Source organism: Notolepis coatsorum (genome assembly GCF_963971535.1).
Source record: "Notolepis coatsorum genome assembly, chromosome: 6".
Classification (NCBI taxonomy): Eukaryota; Metazoa; Chordata; class Actinopteri; order Aulopiformes; family Paralepididae; genus Notolepis; species Notolepis coatsorum.
The window spans coordinates 42081756-42108159 of NC_140170.1; the positions used below are offsets into that span (position 1 = coordinate 42081756).

Consider the following 26404-nt stretch of genomic DNA (forward strand, 5'->3'; position numbering starts at 1 on the left):
CTGACTCTGGCGACGACGGTAAGCGCATTTCCTATAATGTTGGCGTGTTCTTTTAATATGCATGACATGTAGCCTATTAACCATTCAAAGGGCATTTCCTGTTTCATGTCTACTAAAATGGTAAATGGCTGCATTTATATAACAGCTTTTATCCAAAGCACTTTACGATTTGTTCCTCACATTTGACCCGTTCACTCACACATTCACACACCGATGGCGGAGGCGACCATGCAAGGTGCCAACCTGCTCATCGGGTTAGGGGCTAAGTGTCTTCTTCAAGGACACTTCGACACACTGCCCGGGAGGAGCGGGAATCGAACCGTGAACCTCCGGATCTACCTCCTGAGCCACTGTCGCTCACTCACCTGGCTTCTGTTTGTGTGTGTGTGTGTGTGTGTGTGTGTGTGTGTGTGTGTGTGCGTGTGTGTGTGTGTGCGTGTGTGCGCGCGCCCAGGACGTGGACCTGAGTAAGACGGTGGACGAGAGCGCCAGGATCCAGCCGGCTTACAGCCACTACCACCTGACCATCGCCAATGACAACTTGGACAAGGCCTAGGAGACGCTACAGGCTGCCGTGGATAGACTGTGCTCCGAGCCCCAGTGGGTCCCGGTCAACTGGGTGTACTGAGCGACCTGTGACCCCATGGCCGACCTCTCTTAACTCAATCAGCGCCAGACCCGAGTATAGTCGGGTTTTCATCCTTATTTCTTTTATTCGATATTTCCATTCATTACAGGCACACAGACTCGGGGTTAACATGGGGAATCATCCTGAGAATGCCAAAGTGCAATACCGGCCGCATCCTCCGAGGTGGCAGTATCGAGCACCCTTTGAAACCTTATATCTTGGCCTGTGCAATGATCAAATGTATCCGGGCTCACTTTTCTTGGTCAGGCGAGGCGAGCGGGTATCCCGATCCCATTGAGAAGCGGCAAATGCCCCCGATGCATCTGTTGTGGTAGATTATGTTGGCGACACGATGGACACCAGTACTTGGACTCGCGATCAGACAATTGGAATATTCTTTTTGGGGTACCTCCGAGTGAAGGTAAGGACTAAATTATATCAATCCTGCTTTGATCCAACCATGATTTCACCTCGATCGCAACGTGTGTGTGTAACGTTACTCCACAACGTATGCCGTTGGTGACGATCAAAGCATCAAAAAACGACACCCCCCCCTTTCAGGCATTCATGATGAAACATAATACCTATTATATACATTTGATTTGGAAATAGTAGCGTGTACAACAGGCGAGAAACGGCAACGCTTTTAGTGAAATTCACGTTTTGCTGCATATCGTCGTTTTCTGGGATTAGACGGGATCACTCTAAAACTATACTTATATTCACCACGGTATAACGCGCGAACGTATTGATGAAAAAAGAATATAATTTTTCACATATTGAACGATAGATGGTTGATGTCAAATGGGCCATAGTATTGTATCCATAGCTATAATATAGAATATATATATATAGCCCTGCAAACACCGCCACTTATTCCTTTTAGAGCGTCGGCGTGGTAGGAACAAACAATGCTCAAGTCAGTGGCGTCCAAAGAGTTAAACTAGGTCACAGTGACAACCGGCATGAGTGTGTTTTTAAAACAGAGGAGGGGAGACTGGAAGGGGGGGGTTGTCATCGGATATAAAAGAATAGAAAAGGAAGGACAACATCTCTCTTTCTCTCTCCTTGGGCCAGCACCCACCATGCAACCTTTTTTCTACTCAAAACTCAAAGGGAAAGAGTGTTTATTTATTTTAGTGTTTGTAACTTTTTATGAAAGATCTTTCTATTCATACACCAATGTGAATTTTGACGAGGAGAAAAAAAGAAAGAAAAAAACATCTCGGCCAAACACTCTGGCCATAGTTTTTTTTTTTTTATGTATTTATTGCTGTCGTTATGTTTTTGATTTTGTAGTTGTCCCCCCCCCCCCTTCTTGAGACCGAATACTTTCCCACAACTTCTAGAAGGAAACCGCTCGGCGTCGCGACACATCATCGCCATGACAACCCGCGTTTTGTTTTTTTCCTCTCTATATGGAAGAATTCTCCAGTGTTCCAGAGTAACCTAGCCTAAAAATCCTTTAGCAGGCTGCTTTTGTATATAAGAATTTGTTCTTAATTGCTTGCCTGGATAAATAAAGGTTAAATAAAAATAAAAATAAATATTGTACTTCTTCAAGATCAAACACTGTCTTAGATTGATTGAACATTTTATTAACAGATTGCAGAATGGGTACAATACAGTACAGCTCAATACACACAATTGTTAAGGGAATGCAGACCAGAGAAAGACTTTCGTCTTGTTTACATCAGGGTCCCCCATTTTCAATTCATCTTAACATATATGACATACATGACAAAATGACATACAGATAGACAGTACTGCTACATCTATACATTTATGACATACCAGATTTGCAAATACAGTAGTTTTTGATACAAGAAGAGTCTAAAAAAGTGAGTACCGGTATATACATTTGACGAAGAAACTACATTGGAGGAGGTTGGTAGGTGGGTGTAGGGGGGGGGGGTTGGGTAGGTGGGATACTGTACATTGGAGGTGGGGGGGTAAGTGTACATTGGATTATCGACGAGACCTTACTTGGTTCCAAGAAGAGGGTATCGTGTATTATTGGGTTTAATAGGACATTTATTGTACATTGGAGGGGGTTGTGTTAGGACATTTACGGTGGCCAGTTTCTAATTGCAGTCTCTCATAGGTGCTCTTTGAGAGTGGTTTTGAAAGTGGGTAGTGATTCACATTCCTTTACAGCTTTGGGTAGGGCGTTCCACATTGATGTGGCATAATTGTGAAACGTGTTTAGTCCCTTGTTTGAGCCGAATCTGGGTTTAACATGATTTGTGGAGCTCCCTCTGGTGTTGTCGTGGTATTCACTGACCTTTGGGAAGTATTTTGACATGTACATGGGTACCTTAGTCGTGTAGTGTATCTTGTAGACCAGGGCCCTATTCCCCGTACCTGGTTCAACTAAGTCGATCAAAAGTCCCATTATCCAGATTCAATTAACCCGATGTTTGAATCCGGGATTTTCCTGTTCCTCGAACGCTGATTCAGTCTCGTTCATTCGAACCAGACTTGAGACTCAGGATAATTGCGCGCGGCCGCCTCAGCTGAAAAGACAGCAGGTGTCGATCGCAGAAATCCTGATTTTCTAACGGCATTGATTGATTGATTGATTTAAAACTTTATTAACAGATTGCAGAATGGGTACAATGCAGTACGGCTCAATAGCCTCGCCGACAAGTTAAATGCATAATCTATAGGCTAATTTTAAGTCCCTCATTACCCCAATCAATCAGATTATATTTCTTTAAACGTGCTTGCTGGCAGTAGGCTTATGGAATGAATAATCAAATGAGATCTTGCTAGCGAAAATAATTAGTTCAACTCTTTCAGAATAAGGATAAAAACAAGCCCAAATAGTATATCTAATTGATACGAATTATATTATGAGGATATCTGTACTGTATGTGCTTAGGTATTATGTACTATATAAATACATGGTTTCCAAAGAGAGGCTTGGAGGGAGGCTTGCAGTTACACTATTAATCAGGTTTTAATCTGTTTCGGACCTAATCCATACATGCATTGAATTGATTACCCTTTAGTTTATACCAGTGACACCTCATGTTCATCATCAGATAACAGTGCTTGAAAATATAAATGCATTTTCTCAAATTCATTCATCAAAAACGTCAAAGGCTCATTCAATTTATCAAGTCACGTCACGTCATCAAATCCATCAAACAGCGCATCTCCTCATATATTTTAATCCCAGTTACAATATCACAATAACGTGTGACACTGTCACAGTGACACTGACAGTGATACAATTAAATACTCCACAGATTCAGATTCCTCATAATTCATATCCACAATCCGCGCATAGACGCTTCTCATCATGTATGCTTGAATGAAACGCATCCGGGTGCTCCGTTAAGCAAATACACAGCGAAGAATATTAAACTAATCAGAGCCAAACACCCGATAGGTTTCATTCATTAAAAATATCCCAGCGGGATTCACATTTGCAATGATCCGTTTAGTCCGTTATTAAAATAACTGTGTGTTGCGAGCGCCGTATCCGTATAAATATGACGTGCATTATATAGGACAAAGTAAATTCATAGGCTGAATATGATTTATTATCAGCATTTTAGGTAGACCTATTATTTTACATTTCAAACGAAGCACAAAAACATAATTCAGAATGGCATAATGGGATCTAGACTGTGAAAATTATTTCAGGAAGCGAGCTGGGATTTCTTTGTGAGGGTGTGGCCATGCAGGTTATCCAGCTAACTGAACTAAACCCTGCTCTGGAGCAGGTTCAAACTTTCTGATCTGTTACCATGGCGATTTAGACAATCCGACGTCGGGGAACGGAAATGTCTAGCTTAAGTCAAGCTATGCTGAAAATTATCCGGCTAACTCAGTTAGCCAGGTACGGGGAATAGGGCCCTGGCCCATTGCAAGTTGCTGTACTCTGTCGTCTACCGGAAGTAGTCAGTTTGTGCTGTTTATTTATTTTAAATTTTTTTTAAGATTTATTTTTTTGCGTTCATCGCTTTTCCTGGTCAGACATGACCGACAGATGCAGTGAGGGTGAAACGGGAGAGAGCAGGGGAAGACATTCGGCAAATAACGGCGGGTCCGGGAATCGAACTCGGGTCGGCCGATCCGTGACGCAGCGCGGTACATGGTGTGCTACTGGAGCGCCCATGCTGTTTATTTTTAACCCTAACCATAACCCTAACCCGCAACACGGAACACAGAAATGCAAATGCTGTCGAGTCCTCACTGCTTGTAAAAATAAACAACACAAACTGACTACTTCCGGGTTTTACAGGAAACAACACAGAGTACAAGCCCCGACCATGCACAGTCACACAGAGTACAAGCCCCGAAGCCCCGCCCAGACGTTGGGCTTGCGGCTCTGCAGATGTATGCTGTTTGACTCAGGCAGCATTTCTACCAGAAGAGGGCGCCTGGCAGCTAGCTACATCCTGGCCAAACAACTGTGGCAACATTGCGTCTCTGTAACAAGGATATACCAAGAGTTTAAAGTTCAGAGTATACACTCAGACATGAATAATGAAATGTTATGATAGTTAGAGTATGTGTTCAATACTGATATATCTGAAAACACCAATAATTATTCCACAGACCAGGATATGATTAGAAATCCTAGTAGTCTTCTTGTGTTATGTATAGGACTAGGAAATCAACAACACAAATGTTGACTTATATATATTAAGAAACACGGCCTCAGAGTAGCATGTAGAACATAGATAAAGTTGTACGTCAGGTTCGAGTTTGTTTTATTGGCACATTTGCATATAACAATGACTGAACCAGTTCACCATTAAAACAAAGAGTTAATGTTAGAAACTGTACTCAGGTAACAGTGTCGAGTTGGCTACTTCATTTGACACACCAGCATTTATATAAAATCATACAGATATATAAAAGGTGAAAAAGGAAACACTTTTACAAATTGTTTACATTCTGCAAAATTGCTTACAAATAGCCTACTATTTGGTTATTCATTGGAAATGGTATACGATAGACACTAAACGTTGTGGACCCATTTCAACCATTGGAATTCCTTCGAGACCAAGTAATTGTTTTGTTGAATAGGATTTTCTTTTCTTTCGTTTTGAAACTGCTATTTAAAAACATGTACAAAAAACACATTTCACAAAACACCCTACTCGCTAGAAAACATCAATTATTAATTGACCTCAACATTTGCTGACAATGTCTAATGACAAGGCACTGCTCGGAGATGGCCAAAGAAACACGGAGGGATAGTAAAGGAGTGTATTGAAAACCAGTTCAAATATTAGGTTCCCATATTCTTGTCTTGTGTGTATAAAAAAACAATGCACTTCATCGATGAACTAAGACATCGGAAACTGAGCAGCTGATACAGCAGTGGGACAAAAGGAAAACACAGAACATTCTATCCAGAGAGAGAAAGGTCAGAACAATGGAGCGTTCTCAATTAAAATCAAGGCTTGTGGAAAGATTCTAGAATAGAGACAGTATGACAGAACGGAGCAGAGCACACAAAAAAAGAAATCTATATAGAGAAAGAGGAAAAACTGAGGTCAGCTGACGTGGCTCTTTTGGATTTCCAGTATGTTTTTTTTTTCTTCTTTTAAGTTCACAACAACAGCAACACACTTCAAATACACCGCAGCGGATCACAGAAAACCGCTCACACGAAGAAGACAAAAACCCATTGATCTAGTGTAGATTCGAGACTGTAAGTGTTCTAGAAGGGGGGACAAAACAACACTGAACATCCAATTTAACAGGAGCATTTGGAATAAGAAAGAAACTAATATCCTACTATTATACTTAACACACAATGACCACACACAGGTATAACTCCTATGGTTTTCAAACTAGCTTCAAATTTGAGCTCTTACAGGAAGTGCTTTGCCCCACAATATGGCCACAGGAGTTCATTCAAATCAGCATGGTCTCTTAATAGTCATTTGGCTAATACATGTAAAAAGGATTACTTTGCCGATTTTCAACCTTAATCCTATCGTTCTGTTGTGAGGAGGACGTGTGATAATCGCTAATCGGGACATGTAACTCACCAAAAATGCACTATTTTCTCAACCATTTCTTCAACTTTCCTCGAGTTGGGCCTCTACTACAGTTGAAAACAGCTGAGGAAATAGTGTCTGCAGTTCACTGGAGGCCCACTCTCCTCTCTGTGACATCACCCGGAGGAATTTCTCAGGATACCGATGCGGCTGAGCTCCCGAGACACAGAACACGTTGGTGAATTACATGTATGTGTCCTCCTCACGACAGAACACGTTAGTGAGTTACATGTCTGATGTGTCCTCCTCACGACAGAACACGTTAGTGAGTTACATGTCTGATGTGTCCTCCTCACAACAGAACACGTTGGTGAGTTACATGTATGACGTGTCCCCCTCACGACAGAACACGTTAGTGAGTTACATGTCTGACGTGTTCTCTTCATGACAGAACGGTAGGATTAAGGTTGAAAATCAGCAAAGTGCTTCTTTTAAGATGGCTGCCGCAGAGCTTGAGATAACGTTGTCATGGAAAAACAAACTCAGAAAGCTTACTGTTCTAATATACAGTGGCAACGGTGTTAAAGAGGGCTTTTCACCGACTGTCGTGAGGAGGACATGTGATAATCTGACATATTTCCTCAACTATTTTTAACAGTAGTAGGAACCGAGGAAGGCTGAACAAATTGTTCTGCAGTTCACTGGAGGTCTGCTCTCCTCTGGGTGACGCCATCGCTGGGGACCTTCTGTAGTGTGGTAGTGAAAGGGTTAAGCATCCCCACCTTTTAGTTCTGTGCATTGCCCACACACAAAATGGTGGTTATTAAGTGACAAAATCATCAAAACTTAGGTGTGTCAAAGGCCATAATATACCAGGAAGTTCACTTTCTATCCACTATAAACCTATGAACACAGCCAAGACCGTTTCCCCCATAGATATCTATAGAACACTAGATAGCTTAAGGAGGAGTCACCAGCGTCACTGAACCGCCGCCATCTTGCCCCAGTCAGCCTTGAGTGAGAGTGAGTGAGCTGCACAGACAAAAATACTCATAACTCGCTGAAATATTGACGGATTTACAAACGGGTTGGTTTGCTATAAACATCAAAGATGTAGTTATGATACTGCATACTTATAAAAAAAATATTTTTTAAAGATGTTTTTTTTTACAAACCGCTTGAATCATAGCCACGTTAATAATGCTTGTAATAAACCAAACCGTTTGTAAATCCGTCAATATTTCAGCGAGTTATGAGTATTTTTGTCTGTGCAGCTCACTCACTCTCACTCAAGGCTGACTGGGGTAATATGGCGGCGGTTCAGTGACGTCGCTCTCCATTGGCCGGCAGCGCGGGTAAGCTATCTAGTGTTCTATATATATCTATGGTTTCCCCAAACCTCTGTTCTTTAACTCTGGAGCTGTGAAACCACCCACCACCTTTCATTGGTTTATAGGCAAATCATTGTCATATGATCATGCTCTTAAACCAACCCAGTGGTTTTTGAATCCATCAATCATGGATATTGGACCCATAAGACAACTTGGGGGGAAAGAGAGAGTGAAGCGGAGGCACATGAGCTACAGGCCCCGCCTGGGACCTTCACTGTAGAAGGCCTACAGGCCCTGGTTCCTTCACTGTAGAAGGCCTACAGGCCCTGGTTCCTTCACTGTAGAAGGCCTACAGGCCCCGCCTGGGACCTTCACTGTAGAGGGCCTACTATGGATCTGATACATTGGGTTTCTTTTCTCGACAAAACAGAATCAAAATCAGATTCTTCTTAGTCCCTTCATTCTTTTGATTTGAACGTCCTTTCTATTGTAAATCTCTGGTATACAGAACCACACAGTGAGGGCATGGATTCACTGGAGGCCGTTAGCTATAGCTAGTTGCTACTTGCTATGAAAACGCAGTGAGTTAAGACGTGGTCAGTTTTGTGTGACAATTAGTGCATAACTCCCTGTGCATCACGCTGCGCTGAAAAAGGATGGACTTCCTACAGTAAGCAAGAAATGGAAGGAAAAAAAGAAAAGAGAAAAAGAAAAACTTTCAGTGGCCATATACCTTCATAAAGAATAACCAAACTCCACATCTTGAGTTTGGTACGTTGCGATACTACAGAAAGACTTCACAGGCCAGTAGATCGCATACATTTAAAATCTAGACATCATTATTATTATTATTATTATTATTATTATTATTAGGAGGGGGATTGTATAGCCTATTTATTGATTGATAAAAGAGGAAATAATAGTAAAACCGAACCGGGGAGAAAACGGCTTTCCAATCTTTTGACACATTTACACCTTACAACTGAGCATGATTGGCAAGATTAGTTGAGCTAAGAATGAACAAAACAAAAACAAAAACACCTAGGCTAACAAAAACAGGGTTCATTTTGGCCTTCACTGACATGCTCGGGTCGCAGTGTGTACCATCGCCCACCTCTTAGGATACTCAGTCATTATATACGTCTCCAACCGTAACACAATAAGAAATTCACAGCAATTTTTTAAATCAGGAATGAGTGAGGGAATGTTTTTTTTAAGTTTTTTTCCCTGGTATAAAAAAAACAAAAAAAAAACATCCCTTTCTTCCTGGTAACTTCAGTACCCAGAATTCTGTTCAACAGATCCGCGCAAACGGCCATCATCCAGTGACCATTAGAACGGAGACAACAATAAACATGTCAACAACAATAATAAATAAATATGTGGATAGACGACACAGGGACAGAAGGAGAGGAGGGAGTTCTGCTTGCGGCCTCTGGAGGTGCAGTTCTGCGTGCTGCCTCTCGAGGTGCTGTGGCCCAAAGGAGGAGTGAAGGATGAATGAGATAGAAGGGTGTTAGGTCGGCTGTTGCCTCATAACTGGACTCGTCTGTCCCTTTTCCTCCCCTCACAGGAAGACACGGCATCCTTGGCGGCCATAGTCTCTCACCCACAGATCACCTCAGCCACTGTACTGTCTTTTGTATGTATGGTTATGTTTTGACCACAGGCCTTGTTATACTGTTGCCATCGACAACAGTTGCTGTTCAACCACTGATGGTTGCAGGTAACCACGGTTAGAATCCAGCCATTATCCTGTATATAGATATAGGACCGATTTGTGACTATCAGCCATTGGTGGCCCCCAAATGTCGGCAGCAGTGGTCGTCACAGTGGAAGTTCAGCCGCTAAATTGCCGCTCGCCACCAAGGAAACAGTCTCAACTATTCTACAGCGGTTTGTTCTCGTGGGTTGGCGGCTTCAGCCGTTGTACTGTTGCTGGTAACGTCGGTTGAGCTCGCGGAGCTCCTTCTCGCGCGCACGCCGCGCCTTGTTGGACTTGGTGGAGCGGCTGGACCGCGTAGACTGCGCCGACTTAGTGCTGTGGCAGCGCGACGACGCCCTCTTCAGGAGGTTCTGGGAGATGGAGCGCTGCAGGTTCTTCATGGATGAGGAGGAGGCCATGCTGACGATCCAGGGATGTTTGAGGGCCTGTCCGGCCGTCAGCCGCTCGCTGGGGTCCACCGTCAGTATGCGCTCCACAAAGTCCTTGGCCAGGTTGGACACACTCGGCCACGGCTGAAGAGAGAGAGAGAGAGAGAGAGAGAGAGAGAGAGAGAGAGAGAGAGAGAGAAGAAATAGTCATTGTATAGTCTCTTTACCGGGGGTGGGAATCACCAGAGGCCCCACGATACAATATTATCACGATACTAGAGTCACTATATTGTAATATCACAACGGCAAATTATGTGCCCAATGGAAAACTTTGTTAACATCTGTAATAGATGTAATAGATGTAATCATCCGTTTTATCTAATAACTTATAAGATAACATATTCAGTCTGTTCACCTCGTTCCAGGGTTCCAGCCTGAAGTAATACTGTGCATGGTCATTACACTAGAGGTTCCAGTAATGGGCAGCTTGAATGACCAGGTCCAAAAACCAACGCTTTAAGGAGATCTTTTATTTTTAGATCATTGACTCTTTGGAATAACCTGCCTCAAAACCTCTGCTGCATTTACAGTAAATTAACTTTAAAAAATAATCTTAAATTGTATTTAACACTGTAAAGTATTTTTGTTTTGTTTTTTTGTTTTATTTGCTCACATGTAATTTTAGCTATCTTATTTGTTAGCTTCATTATGCATTGTGTGTTGAGTACTGACATTTAATAGTTTTGCAACAATAATTGTTTTTGTATGTTTTTTTGTGTGGACCCCAGGGAGACTAGCTGGTTGCTATTATTTAATAAAATAAAATAAAATTCCAATAATATTTATTGCAGTAAAAAGCAAAATCGTTAAAAAAATATTGATACTTGGCGTCACTGTATTAACTCGCCATGGGATCGACTGGGATTGATACATTTTGGAGTACTTTCTGACTGAGGTAAGGTCTATCTTAGGTAACCTGCTGGTATTTTTTTTTTACCTTAAAACATGCTTCTGTACCGATCAGTGTCATGTTTTACCGGACGTAAAACATGCTTTTGGTAACGATCGCAGTTTCTAGTTAAAATGACCCCCCCCCCCCCCCCCCCCTCCTTGATGATTTTGTTTTGTGAAGACATTATGTATGTATATACCTTTGATTTGGAAGTATTTGGGGTGCAGGCGAGCAACCAGAACGATTTGGGCATAATGCATATAACGCGCCATATCTTGCGATCTATGAAAAAAGACTGGATTATTTAGGAAAGGGCCGATGTTTAGTGTGTAATAGCGCACAAACTACAGTATTTAGAAATGAACTGGTTAGTCACTCTTGGACTATAAGCAATGCCTGTCAAATGAGCCATACTATTGTCTCCATAGCTATAATACAGAACACACGATGGGTCTGCAAACATCGCTAAAATGGTCAATAGCACCGGCGCCATTGAGTAAAGATGGGAAAAGAGCGTGGCAGTCAATGAGTTAATATAATATCGGCACGCAGAATATCAATATATTTTCGATTTTCCCTCCACTCCTCCCAACACTACCTTATACAAAATGTTTAGTGTCACTACTATAAAACAATCAATAATACTACAAAGAGACGTAAGAGCAGGATGCGAAGAGATGGACGTTCATAAAGGCTCTGATTGACAAACTAAAAGCAATTGGTTTTGATAGTCTATCAGTGAGCTGGATACAATCCTACCTGGAGGGGAGAGAACAGATGGTGGAGGTAAACGGTACCCTATCCCCCCCCCTCACAGTGAGCTGTGGTGTTCCACAAGGAAGCATACTAGGACCGCTACTATTCCTAATTTATGCAAATGACATGTCGTCAGCTTGTGACTGCAACTTGTTCCTGTTTGCGGACGACTCAGCCCTGCTGGTCTCTGACAAGAACAAGTTACAGGTTGAAAAAGCCCTCAGCTCGGAACTAGGCAAAATCTGCATATGGCTCGCCGACAACAAACTATCATTACACATGCAAAACAGAGTCCATTCTCTTCGGTTCAAATAACAAACTCAGCAAGACCGACGGCTTCTCAGTTACAGTGGGTGACAATATTGTCACAAGGAAAGATGAAATTACCTACCTGGGTTCCATCCTAGAGGCTAATCTCTCCTGTGACAAAATGGCATCCAATGTAATAAAAAAAAGTCAACCAACGAACTCGATTCTTGTACCGGATCTCCTCTCTGGTAAACAAGAATACCCTGAAGACTCTAGCAGGAGCACTCATTCAAGGGTTCTACGACTATGCTTGCACCTCATGGTACCAAAGCACCTCAAAGGCACTAAAAAACAAATTACAAACATCTCAAAATAAGCTAGTCAGACTACTGCTTGACCTGACTCCTAGAACCCACCTCACCCCTGCCCACTTTGACAACCTAGGATGGCTTAGAGTAGACGACAGAGTACAGCAACTTGCAATGGGCCTGGTCTACAAGATACACTACGCGACCAAGGTACCCATGTACATGTCAAAATACTTCCCAAAGGTCAGTGAATACCACGATCACAACACCAGAGGGAGCTCCACAAATCATGTTAAACCCAGATTCGGCTCAAACAAGGGACTAAACACGTTTCGCAATTATGCCACATCAATGTGGAACGCCCTACCCAAAGCTGTAAAGGAATGTGAATCACTACCCACTTTCAAAAACACTCTCAAAGAACACCTACGGGAGACTGCAATTCGAAACTGGCCCCTGTAAATGTCCTAACCTAGTTGTACAGTAAATTACCAAGTATGGCTTTGTCAGTATTCCAATGTACAGTGTACAATGTGTGTGTCCCCCCTACCCAACCCCCCCCCCCACCTCCAATGTACATACACTCTTTTTCTGGACACTTTTGTATCACAAACAGTACTGTATTTGAAAATCTGATATGTCATAAATGTATAGGTGTAGCAGTACTGTCTATCTGTATGTCATGTATGTCATATATGTTATGATGAATTGAAAATGGGGGACCCTGATGTAAACAAGACGGAAGTCTTTCTCTGGTCTGCATCCCCTTAACAATTGTGTGTATTGAGCCGTACTGTATTGTACCCATTCTGTAATCTGTTAATAAAGTTTTCAATCAAACTCTTTCTACACTGAAATGACTTTTCGGGAAAGTAAATGTCTGCTAAGCATTTCCACTCGGTGAGCTGGGAGGCGGAGGTCTGCTGCACACTCCTGAGGAGCAGAGTGAGACACTCCTGAGGAGGAGAGTGAGACACTCCTGAGGAGCAGAGTGAGACACTCCTGAGGAGCAGAGTGAGACACTCCTGAGGAGCAGAGTGAGACACTCCTGAGGAGGAGAGTGAGACACTCCTGAGGAGGAGAGTGAGACACTCCTGAGGAGGAGAGCGAGACACTCCTGAGGAGGAGAGTGAGACACTCCTGAGGAGCAGAGTGAGACACTCCTGAGGAGGAGAGTGAGACACTCCTGAGGAGGAGAGTGAGACACTCCTGAGGAGGAGAGCGAGACACTCCTGAGGAGCAGAGTGAGACACTCCTGAGGAGCAGAGTGAGACACTCCTGAGGAGCAGAGTGAGACACTCCTGAGGAGGAGAGCGAGACACTCCTGAGGAGGAGAGTGAGACACTCCTGAGGAGGAGAGTGAGACACTCCTGAGGAGGAGAGTGAGACACTCCTGAGGAGCAGAGTGAGACACTCCTGAGGAGCAGAGTGAGACACTCCTGAGGAGCAGAGTGAGACACTCCTGAGGAGGAGAGTGAGACACTCCTGAGGAGCAGAGTGAGACACTCCTGATGAGGAGAGTGAGACACTCCTGAGGAGCAGAGTGAGACACTCCTGAGGAGCAGAGTGAGACACTCCTGAGGAGCAGAGTGAGACACTCCTGAGGGGGAGAGTGATACACTCCTGAGGAGCAGAGTGAGACACTCCTGAGGAGGAGAGTGAGACACTCCTAATGAGGAGAGCGAGACACTCCTGAGGAGCAGAGTGAGACACTCCTGAGGAGCAGAGTGAGACACTCCTGAGGAGGAGAGTGAGACACTCCTGAGGAGCAGAGTGAGACACTCCTGAGGAGGAGAGTGAGACACTCCTGAGGAGGAGAGTGAGACACTCCTGAGGAGCAGAGTGAGACACTCCTGAGGAGCAGAGTGAGACACTCCTGAGGAGCAGAGTGAGACACTCCTGAGGAGGAGAGTGAGACACTCCTGAGGAGCAGAGTGAGACACTCCTGAGGAGGAGAGTGAGACACTCCTGAGGAGGAGAGTGAGACACTCCTGAGGAGGAGAGTGAGACACTCCTGAGGAGCAGAGCGAGACACTCCTGAGGAGCAGAGTGAGACACTCCTGAGGAGGAGAGTGAGACACTCCTGAGGAGCAGAGCGAGACACTCCTGAGGAGGAGAGTGAGACACTCCTGAGGAGGAGAGTGAGACACTCCTGAGGAGCAGAGTGAGACACTCCTGAGGAGGAGAGTGAGACACTCCTGAGGAGGAGAGTGAGACACTCCTGAGGAGGAGAGTGAGACACTCCTGAGGAGGAGAGTGAGACACTCCTGAGGAGCAGAGTGAGACACTCCTGAGGAGCAGAGTGAGACACTCCTGAGGAGGAGAGTGAGACACTCCTGAGGAGCAGAGTGAGACACTCCTGAGGAGGAGAGCGAGACACTCCTGAGGAGCAGAGTGAGACACTCCTGAGGAGCAGAGTGAGACACTCCTGAGGAGCAGAGTGAGACACTCCTGAGGAGGAGAGTGAGACACTCCTGAGGAGCAGAGTGAGACACTCAGCAGGTTTTTGTATCAAGTAAAATATCAAGTTGATCATTTCTGCTGTTGTCATTCTTTTTTTTTTTTTTTTAATCTTTTTCTCCCTCCTTTTTTTCCGTTTTTCTCCCATCCCAATGTTAGTCGTTATGCCAATTCCCAATCCCCTTCCTGGTCGCTGCGCACTTACCCCCCACAGTCGGTCTGGGAGAGTGGAGGCTATCACATGCTTCCTCCGACACACGTCTAGCCAATCAACCGCTTCTTTTCACCTGGCAGCGCGGACTCTCACTGAGAGGGTGTAACGTGTGGGAGGATCACGCTACCCCCCTTAGATCCTTTCCTCGCTGAGCAGGCGCCCCGACCGAACTGTAGGGGTCGCTGTTTTACAACGACCAGGACCCACCCACCAGCTTTCCCACCCCTAACACCGCCAATTGTGTTAGTATGAACGACCAGCCAAGCTGGTAGCAATGCCGAGAGCTGGGCTCGAACCCAGCGTCTCCTGCACTAGTGGCGAGCGCCTTGCCCACTGCGCCACATAGCCGCCCGCTGTTGTCATTGTTTTAAGACGGAAGCTGTATACTAGAAGTATATATACTGTATACATCTTTTGTTTCACTGTATTTATTACCGATTTTATTTGTATACATTATCAGTTTTCTACAACAGCGTATTAGGTCCATTGTAAGTAAAGTAGTAATTATGGCACCGTGAGAGGAGGTAAAACTTTGAGGATTTTCTGGGAATAAAGTCATAGATTTGCGGGAGGGGGGGGGGGGGGGGGACTAAAACATTCTCTTACTAGAAAGAACTCACAAATTCTCTGAGATTAAAGTCACAAACGTACTTTTAACCTTTATTTGACCAGGTAGTCACTTGAGATCAAAGATCTCTTTTTCGAGCAAGACCTGGCCAAAGTGGCAGCAAAACAAAAACTAACATACAAAATACACAAAACATAGACAGAGACATAAAAGGCAAAGTGGGGCAAGGGGATACATTTGAGCTGCAGCAAACTAGATTGGATGGGATTGGGGGGAGATTGGAGGGTAGGGTAGAAAGAGGAGGGAAGGTGAGGCTTTGCAGGAGGTTGCTGGGGAGAGAAGGTCAGGTTAAAAATATAAAATATAATATAAGTGATCTATATTTAAGCATTACATCACGCGCTAACGACCACCCCTAGGCATGGTTTATTGTTCACAAATCACGACTGCAAGTGGTGTAAAGCTTTTATACAACTGCCAGATTCATCCAACCTTATTGCTATAAAATAAACACACATTAATCGAAGATTTATTGAAAAAACCATCCGCCAGAAAAAGTAGTTCCCACAACTACAAAAAAGACAATTTGCCTCCATGTGGAAGCAGCTCGGAAGTGCATCCAACCAACTAACACATCCAACTGTGTATTATTGGAATGATTGAGAGAAGTTGCCTCATGTGGAAGCAGCTCGGAAGTGCATCCAACCAACTAACACATCCAACTGTGTATTATTGGAATGATTGATTGAACATTTTATTACCAGATGCAGAATGGGTACAATACAGTACGGCTCAATACACACAATTGTTAAGGGGATGCAGACCTACTTTCCATAGAACTTCATTCTTAGATGCTTCTATAGAAAGTAGGTAAAACAAATTAAAAAGTTTTCTTTGCCCTATAGGAAAAAAAAGTTTTCTTCGCCCTATTTTTTTATTTATTTTTTTAAACCTACTGTAGAGGGCCTACACTTAACCAGTTGGAAACCAAGCGTACAGTAATAAAATTAGCAATCAATCAATCAATCAAATCAATAGGTCATGCTCACTTAGAACAGCGCAGCACCCAGCTCTCTCTCAGTCTGACTATCCCCCGCGTTGTAGACAGGAGTGTGTGTGTGCGTGTGCTTGGGGTGGGTGGAGACTGAGCCAGCGTCGGACAGTGTGAGAGTGAGGGCTGCAGTCAGAGAGAAGGAAAAATAAATTGAAAATAAAATTGAAAATTAATCAATCAATCAATCCGCGATTTTTCTTTTGTTACACAATGATTCAAGACCCATCAATTACATCATCCAACATTGTTTAAAGGACTAAGACATTCGCTGTGACAGAATCGCTTGATATTTAGTCGTTTAGTCGTTATCAACATATCCATTTGTTAAATTATTGTCCGGCATCTTGTGATCCGGCGGAGTGATGTGATGTGATTCGGTTGTGGGCGGGTCCTGGGCCAGCAGCGTGGAATTGTGAAGAATAAACACGTGTAAAATGACTGTTTCAGCCAATCAGAATCGAGAAATTTGCATGCCGTTGTATAACGAGAAATAAATCTTAATACACCATGGTAAGCAGTGATCAACATGTGTAGTGAGGTGGAACAGGCATTCATGTATAAAACATCACCATAATCTAATACTGGTAAAAAAGTGGCAGCAACTAGTTGCTTCTTTGCATTAAAAGAAAAGCACGATTTGTTTCTGAAAAAGAAACCCAACCTCACTTTTAGCTTCTTGACCAGGCTTTTAAACATGTGGTTTAAAAGACAAGCTGTCATCAAGTAAAAAGGCAAGGTATTTAAAAGTCGACACAATCTGAATTGGAATGCCTTGCGATGTGTGTATAGAGGCAAGACAAGGCACTTTTGTTTTGGATTTAGTAAAAATCATAATTTTTGTTTTTTCCGGATTTAAAACAAGCTTTAGTTTCTGAAGTTGTGTGTACTAGAAAGAACACAGAAGTTATCGGAGATTAAATTCAGAACTTTAGGGGGGAAAGCTTGCTTAGCACACCATAGGTCTGGACATGGGCAATAGAAGAGTGTGCTTTCTCACTGAACAACCACGAAGGCTTTAGCTAATGATACTTAATACCACTAAGTAATACCACATTGGGTACAAGGGTCACGTGTCACCACATACTATGCTTCCTCTGACTATTTTACTGGTAGTTAGCCCTGAGTCAGCAATTTAGCAATGTCTTATTTCTCTTGCTCAATATTTGGACATTTATAGCTTAGAGATAGAGATTTATAGCTGGCTATCACTTTTGTCCCAGAGTGGAATGTGAGTGCCAGTGCGCCTGTACTACGCTGGGTAAACAATGTGCCAAGCTTTGCATCAAATATCTCAACTCCCCTCATCTCCGTCTGGGTAGCTGTCAGCAGCACAGTGCTGGACCAGTGCGCAGCTTTGGGCCACTGAAGGGAACCAGTAGCATCTAAAGGTCATCTGTCAAGTGTAATTATTTAGTTTCTGTAAAATCTCTTCTCACACTGGAATGTAATCCAAACAGATAGTATGCCCACTGTAGTATGCTAGGAAGTTATGCTATAAAGGACACTGACTGCACGCATGACCCCTAGACTCTACACCCTACACGCTGCCTCAAGACCCCTAGACTCTACACCCTACACGCTGCCTCAAGACCCCTAGACTCTACACTCTACACGCTGCCTCAAGACCCCTAGACTCTACACTCTACACGCTGCCTCAAGACCCCTAGACTCTACACCCCTACACGCTGCCTCAAGACCCCTAGACTCTACACCCTACACGCTGCCTCAAGACCCCTAGACTCTACACTCTACACGCTGCCTCAAGACCCCTAGACTCTACACTCTACACGCTGCCTCAAGACCCCTAGACTCTACACCCCTACACGCTGCCTCAAGACCCCTAGACTCTACACCCTACACGCTGCCTCAAGACCCCTAGACTCTACACCCTACACGCTGCCTCAAGACCCCTAGACTCTACACCCTACACGCTGCCTCAAGACCCCTAGACTCTACACCCTACACGCTGCCTCAAGACCCCTAGACTCTACACCCTACACGCTGCCTCAAGACCCCTAGACTCTACACCCTACACGCTGCCTCAAGACCCCTAGACTCTACACCCTACACGCTGCCTCAAGACCCCTAGACTCTACACCCTACATGCTGCCTCAAGACCCCTAGACTCTACACCCTGCCTCACGCCGGGACGGGACCCCACCAGGCGCGGGTGCAAGCTCACGTGGGTTTTGTGCGAGAACAGCGCACGTGGCCATCCACACCGAGTCCGACTTCAGAGCGGGCGAAAGCGCACGGAGGAAGGCACATTTACATTGGAACAGCTGTTAATGCCTAGTCTATATGCAAAGTCAGTCCCCGTTTGAAGATTTTTTTTTTTTAAGATTTCCAGTTCCAGTGTTCTATTGTCCATTTTGCATGTATAACCAGTTATCATCTAATTAATTGGAATGTTAGAATTAATTTTAGAATATATATGTGTGGTAATAATGCAGATATTGAGTGTATTTCTTTGAAAATGCGCGTGGCGCACGCCTCTGAATCCAACCAAAGCGGACCGCCTGTAGTGTGTAGTGTGTGATAAAGGGTTAACCTTCTGTAGTGTGGTAGTGAAACGGGTTAACCTTCTGTATTGCCGCAGTGCAAGGGTTAACCATTTGGTAGTGTGGCAGTGAAAGGGTTAACTACAAGTGGCAATGGACATCCTCCATGTATGAATTAAATGATAGCTGCTGGAGATGTCTACCTGGACGGGCCGTGGAGCAGAACAGCTGACTATATAAGGTCCTCGCAGCACACAGACAGACGAGCACTGGAGGTCACGTCTAATGTCCTGGTCATGAAACATGTCCTCTGGTGCCTCCATGGCTACGTGAACATTAATTTTCCAGTCTCAAGGTGATAACTGCCCAACAATGACTCACACAGCTGCGCAATTGGCATTTGAAAAATCAATGTTAGTATAATGCATTTTCAGGAGCAGGGCGCTAACCAAGAGAGAGCCATACCCTTCAACCCTCAGAGATACACATAGACCCATTGTTGTATTTCATAGGGGGGGGGGGGTTCTTTTTTTCTTGATTGATTGATTTATTTTTGTGTTCTTTTTGTGTCAAGTGCCCAAACCTCATGTGTTTATAAGACACCAAAAATACTGTTGCAGCGTTCCATTATTATATTATTACACATTACATTACACATAGAATTCTGCCTTCTCACCCAAGCTTAGCAAATGAAATCTGCTGCAAAAAAAAGGTTCCTTTCCTGAAGCACAACTAAAAAAAAGTATATTCATCCCGCTCAAGAAAATCAACATTTTACTAAAAAGTACTTTCCTTATGTTTGGTAAAACCAAAAGGACGGTAAAACGGTACCTCATTCTCAATTTCTCCTACATTAGCTCACACACCAAACACAGTCTGTCCTGCTCCGGGGGGCATTAAACCTGCCGGTCTCTAGGACTCGTGGTGATGTTCCTGACCGAATCAGTGCACATGGGGATCTTTGTCTTTTGTTTAAATTACACTTCACATAATCTTCTGTACTGTAACTATTCTTTATGAGACAGTAAGTTTGTAATTTTCTAAACATTTTACTCCTAATCTCCTGAATATCTTGACAAGTCTATTCCAAAGCCGAAAGCATTTGACATTTACTGTATTGTCTTGTGTTTGGAGGTTCCCATCCCATATCTCCACTAATGGCCAAAACTGAAGTAAATTCATGGACTCCCAAAAAGGATCAATAGCTCTGTGATGAACAGTGTTGCACCTTAAATATTCAGTGTTGCACCTTTAACCCTTTCACTGTCACACTACCAATGGGTTAACCCTTTCACGGCGACACTACAGAAGGTTAACCCTTTCACTGCCACACCACAAAGTGTTAACCCTTTCACAACCACACTACAGAAGGTTAACCCTTTCACTGCCATCTGTAGTGTGGTAGTGAAAGGTTAACCTTCTGTAGTGTGGCAGTGAACGGGTTAAATATTCACAGAAACCCCAAACACCAGAAGCATAGTCTGGGGCGTGAATATTAAAGGCAACCAACTTGTGTTCAGCTTTTCTCTGATTGGCCGCGACCCCCCGCCCCCTTTTGCCGCGAACGCGGCAGGCAAGCGGCAGCCGTCCAGTGGAGGAAGCGGCAGCGCTGCTGACTGATTATGAAATGAATGAATGGGGACACACATGAATCATAGAGTGGTGTATAAGTGACCACATTGTTTCACTTTGTTCAGTACAGATCGCAGTGCTGCTCTACCTGCTGACTGAGCTACAACACTGACAGCTTCTTTACAGGCCATGTGATATTTATACTGATCAGCACTATTGAACCAAAAAAAAAAAAAAAAAAATGAACTTCTTTTGTCTAAAATGCATTATTTGTGTTTTGTCGTGATTCACCACTAGTCTCCATTTCCAGCACCATTCAGCAACAATGTTCATCATACTAAGTAACTAATGCAGACCTTTTTCATCTTCGGCAAGTAAGACCATGTCATCCATGTCAATATAAAGATATTCCTGCAATCTGATCATCAACTTTTAACACCTAAGCTAGAGGCTTTCATTTGAAGAGCCAAATCATTAACATAGATGGAGACAAAACATCCCCTTGCCCAAATTGTTGGGAGAACGTGGGGGACAGGGGGTCTTTAGGGAGATAACAGGTCAACAGAAGTGGTATACAATTAGGGCTGACCTTCGGGGCCGTGATTCTATTTTAATTCGAAGCTTCGAGATAAAAAAAAAAAAAAAAAAAAAAAATATATATATATATATATATATATATTTAAAATATTTTTATTTAAATTTTTTTTAATGTTGTGGGACTTGTACAGCACTTTGTTCAACTTTGTCAGTGCTGTAAAGTTTAAACCTTTTTAAATCTTAGACAAACAAAACACTTTGCTTTCATTGAAATATTGTAAGCCGTCATTTGAGGCTTTATAAAAGCAGCACAATGAACACAAATCTGTCAGTGCCGAGTCCGACCTCATCTTAAATAACAAACAGCATTGCTTGTTGTAGTTAACAAAGAGAGGCAGAGTTGATTTAGCGCAAAAAAAAAAAAAAAAAAAAAAAAAAATCTTTTTTATAATCGAATTTTCTTTTCATATTTGAATTCCATGCCCATCGAACGAAGCTTCGAAGTATTTAAGACAGCCCTAGTATACATTCCCATGCTCAGTTATGTCTCATACCATACGTTGCTGCGGTTTTGGGGTTGATACCATTCGTTACACAGATTTGGTGCAAAATGTAATGTCATTTTTGACCACTCTGATAAACATGGTCAGAGATTTCGGTAAGAATTGCAATTTGGGGCGATTGGATGGCGAGCACTTCTGTTCTGAATATTACTCAGAAACCCCCCCCCCCCCCCCCCCCCTTATGGTCAATAAACCCAGGGAAGCCATACATTTTCTGAATTCCCGCGGTGTCTAGGTTGTGGTTCTAAAGTGCCACAAGGCTGTGATTATCCTAGAGGTCACAACAGGTTTCATTTCATACAGTGAGGTCAAGTTTCAAGGAATTGTCTCACTACAATGAAATGGCTACCATTTCACAGATCAATACAACTGGGCTCATTGTATCCACAAGAGCCTCAGATTTCCAGTATAGTAACATCTATACTGGTACTCTCTCTTTTGTTTATGTATGCACTTATGTTTTTGTATGGGTGATGGGTAAAAAAAAGAAAAATGCGAAAATCTGTGTCAAGATTTTAAATATACATATGTTTATGATATGTACATTTGTGTGTACGTATGTACGTGTGTATGTGTGCATACATGTAAGTATAGATATGTGTGTGTGTACATATACTACATCTAAATGTAGAGTGACTTCATTGACACAATAAATATATATATTTTTTAAAGTGTCTCAGATTTCCAGTCATACCCAATTTATGCAATGGACCTGTCTCAAAACCCTGCCCCTTTTCTTGATCCTCCAATCACAACTGTCGCATACCTCGGACAAACCAAGTTTGTCCGAGGTAAGCGACAGTTGTGATTGGAGGATCAAGAAAAGGGGCAGGGTTTTGAGACAGGTCCATTACAAGACTGTGTAGCAGAAACAGTAAAATACGCCATTTTTAGAATAGCTGAAAATAACACATTTGTACCGCATGCAAATAAATGACATGGTCCTTTGCCCAAAAGCATGGGATTAGGCCTAACAAAAATAATAGTTGGTTTCAGGTTGGTTGTCAGTTTGGCCATGGGTAGGTAGGGATTTTTTTTTTTTTTTTTTTATTCTTTCCCACGGCGACTATGGATAGGGAATTTCTTTATTTAATTAACCCTTTCACTGCCACACGACAGAAGGTTAGCCCTTTACTATCACACAACCGACGGCGATGCTCCATCATTAGCATCATTAGCTCCGCGGATGCGGAGCTAATGATGCTAATGATGGAGCATCGCCGTCGGTTGTGTGATAGTAAAGGGCTAACCTTCTGTATTGTCACAGTGAAAGGGTTAACCGGCTGTCGTGTGGCAGTGAAAGGGTTAAAATGTTCACAACAACATGGATGCATGTACTCTGCCAGCATGTTTAATATCCATAATACTAAATGTTTGACTAAGATTTCTATGAAACTTTATTCAAAAAAAAAAAAAAAAAAAAAAAATGATTTTTTTTTTTTAATATATAATTTTTTTTTTAAACTCATAAAATATATTGGGTCGCACCTAAATCGGCAGGGTCGGTCGGCAACCTGAAACCAACCATTATTTTTGTTAGGCCTTAGCATAAAGTGGGCATGCAGGGAAAGGAGAGAATTGTGGCGACCCATAGAACCCATTTGAGAGGTCATGGGGCAGTTTTTCCCCTCATCAAAACGTCTGGTTTCACACGATACCTGCATCTTTATTCTTAACACTTTGGTTGCCTAAGGTTAAATTAATGATATACCATAGATTGCCAGCGCTATTTGTCTATGGAGAAAGTCCCCTTCTTTGCAGGGCTATAACTTTTTAAATTCTATTGCTACATTGCCATTATTAGGGCCCATTCAAAGTCCTATATGTATTGTTCATTGTGTAGCAACGTTAAACTTTTTCATTCACATATTCATAGTAAAGTATGGTCTAATGTATAAGTATGTTTTCATCTCTTTCTGCAGCTTTCTCCAGAACGTGATCTATAGCCCCAAATGCATTATATTGATGATGAAATACAGTTTGATGGCAATCAGCGCGATATAAAAAATTCCAACTAGACGTACTTCTAGAAGTTACTACACGTCATCTGATGTTGACCGGATGGGCGAGGGGGCGTTTATAATTCCGTGGGCAGCGTTATACCAATCATCTAATGTGGGTCAAATGTTGATAATAGCAGTTAGTATCGAAGACGGTAACGTTACACGCTGAAACTCACCCCAGTCTCCGCGCGCCGTTGGGCGATCATCGTCGAGTCGAAATTTTATCATTATGGGATATATTTTTACCCGGTCCATCTCCAGCTTGTATAATGGTATATACGTCCAAATCATGTTGTTTATCGAGTTATTGCCAATCGATCACCGTGTAGCTTGACGAGCCAGAGTCCCATGAACCATAGCGAGCGCCCGGAAGTACTACGGTCGTCATGACAACCTCTATTCAACATCCTGTTTTGGCAATTGCGCCGATCGGCCACCAGATGGCGCTCCTGAACCGCCAGAGAGCTCAGTGGGTCCTGCTGGTGGATCTCAGGCCAGCGGAGGGACATTATGAATCCGATCGCAGATTTTTGAAATATTGATATAAGGACGCTGTACAGCGTCCCCCGGCAACTTTAGCATGGCCAGCAAAGACGTGAAAAGACGTGTCCCGGCACTCAAAGTGTTAACTGTACAACTGAGTCCGCCACAGCCTCTCTGATCCATACAGCATGAAACAATACGAAAAGCAATAAGTAATAACACAATACAAAAAAGTTACACCATAATAATAATAATAATAATAATAATAATAATAATAATAATAATAATAATAATAATAATAATAATAATAATATACAGAAAACCTACAATGGCGTATTTGGATAATAAAAAGTCAACAGCCTGCTCTTTACCTTGTATTCAACTGTATGTTACACAGCAGATTTATCAATGTAAACTGCAGCAGCTAAACATTTTGCTCACTCTCCCGATACCTACTGCAGTACTTTTAACTTCATATATTAAAATCATTATACTAGATGTGTATTGAGCTCAGGCCATCTATATCCTTTTTAAGAACGCTGTTGTACACAAGAGGGCAGCAGAGAGCAAAGAGCAGGGTCATGTAGAAAGTATGAGCAACCGATAATGAGCAGAGTCTAAACTCGACCCCCCGCTGAGAGACCAGGCAGAGAGAGGAAGACCAGCACTACACGGGCACACACACACACACACACACACACACACACACACGCACACGCACACACACACACACACGCGCACGCACAAAGAAAGCCTGCCATACACAGTTCCTCGTCCTGTACTGAAGCAGCTGTGTTTTTAATCTCCCAGCGGACAACAAGCTCTCTCTCTTTCTCGCTCTCTCTCTCTCTCTCTCTGCAGGTAAATCTCCAGAGGAGGCCCAACACACGTGACACATATATACAGCTGGCAGATGTACATTACTCCCTCAGCTACTGCCCCGAGAAGGCTGAGGGCATGATTACATTTTAGACTGGAACTGTAAACGTGTAACATTATTTATCACAACCATAAAGACACATCTCTCCAGAGAGAGCTTTATCCAGCCCCAGCTCCTCCTCTCTTTTACTCCGAACTAAGCAGCGTTTCTTAAACCGAGGGTCGGAACTCGGAACTGAGAAAACTGGTCAGGGGTCTGATAGTCTTAACACTGGACCCCACATTGTATTTTTTAGCATTGTTGTGTCAGTGAGCGCAGAACCTGTTATCATTGCTAACTGGGGGGGGGGGGGGGGGGGGCACAAAGCCCAACATGCACCTTCTGGGGGAGAAATGTTTCCGTGTGACAGAGTAGCTTGCTAGCTCAGACTTGTTGAAAACAGTAACAACAACAACAACAACAACAACAAATAACTGCAAGCGGAAGGGGAGGAGAATTCAAACAGTAAACAGTCGGCCAATGGGAGGGTTTATGTGAGGGTCAACATCCTGTGAGTCAGACTAGGGGCTTGATTCTGATAGGTTCCCAGATGACAAGACTTTGTTTGATCATAGTTGTATGTTTGTAAGCATACTGGGACCCAGGAAGGGCAGAACCATATGGACAAAACATATCATATTGCAATTATTTTAGCCGATAATGTGATGCAACTTATCATTCTTTAAAGGTAGATCGGTAATGTTCTCAAACAGCAACCTCTCTAGGCAAAAGAATGCCCCACTTGGTATTGCACTTTGTTTAAATGATTTGTTTTGGTCTGATGTGTGGGTTGGAGTTCAGTAACTTATTATACTTTCTCCAGACCTCCCTTGGCAGAGCCTGAGGTGTGGCCAGCAATAGCAACCCCTCGCCCTATCGCCACTCAACTCCAACCCACACATCCGATCAAAACAAAACTAAAAAGTAAACAAAGTGCAGTACCAAGCGGGCCTCTTTTGCCTAGAGGGCACTGTTTGACAACATTACAGATTCCACCTTTAACACATTCAGAGCCACGCCCCTTTGACCATAATAGGGCTAGTGTGCCAATAAGGAAGTCAATGGGAGGCCGGGGAAATTTGCGAACGCTTAAACTATATCTTAAATTATGGCTATGGGTCTAAAACACCCCTCGCTTATCAATGACTTGCTTGCAGTCAACATGTACGAAACTGATTGTTTTTTCATTGGTACATTTCCGTTTTATACCGTTTTGAATACGAGTATAGTTTTGGAGAGTTCT

At 43.1% G+C, this 26404-nt stretch overlaps 1 protein-coding gene across 1 annotated transcript in view; it reads right to left on the minus strand.

The window, feature by feature from the left end:
* Window positions 1-7932: 7932 nt before the first annotated feature.
* The window catches only part of pskh1 (protein serine kinase H1), a 41707-nt gene continuing 23235 nt past the window's right edge, over window positions 7933-26404 (minus strand). Inside the window, exon 4 of the mRNA XM_084315989.1 lies at window positions 7933-10166. Within this exon, the coding sequence (XP_084172115.1) occupies window positions 9849-10166 (318 nt within the window). The 3' untranslated portion in view covers window positions 7933-9848. The remainder of the gene's footprint in view (window positions 10167-26404) is intronic.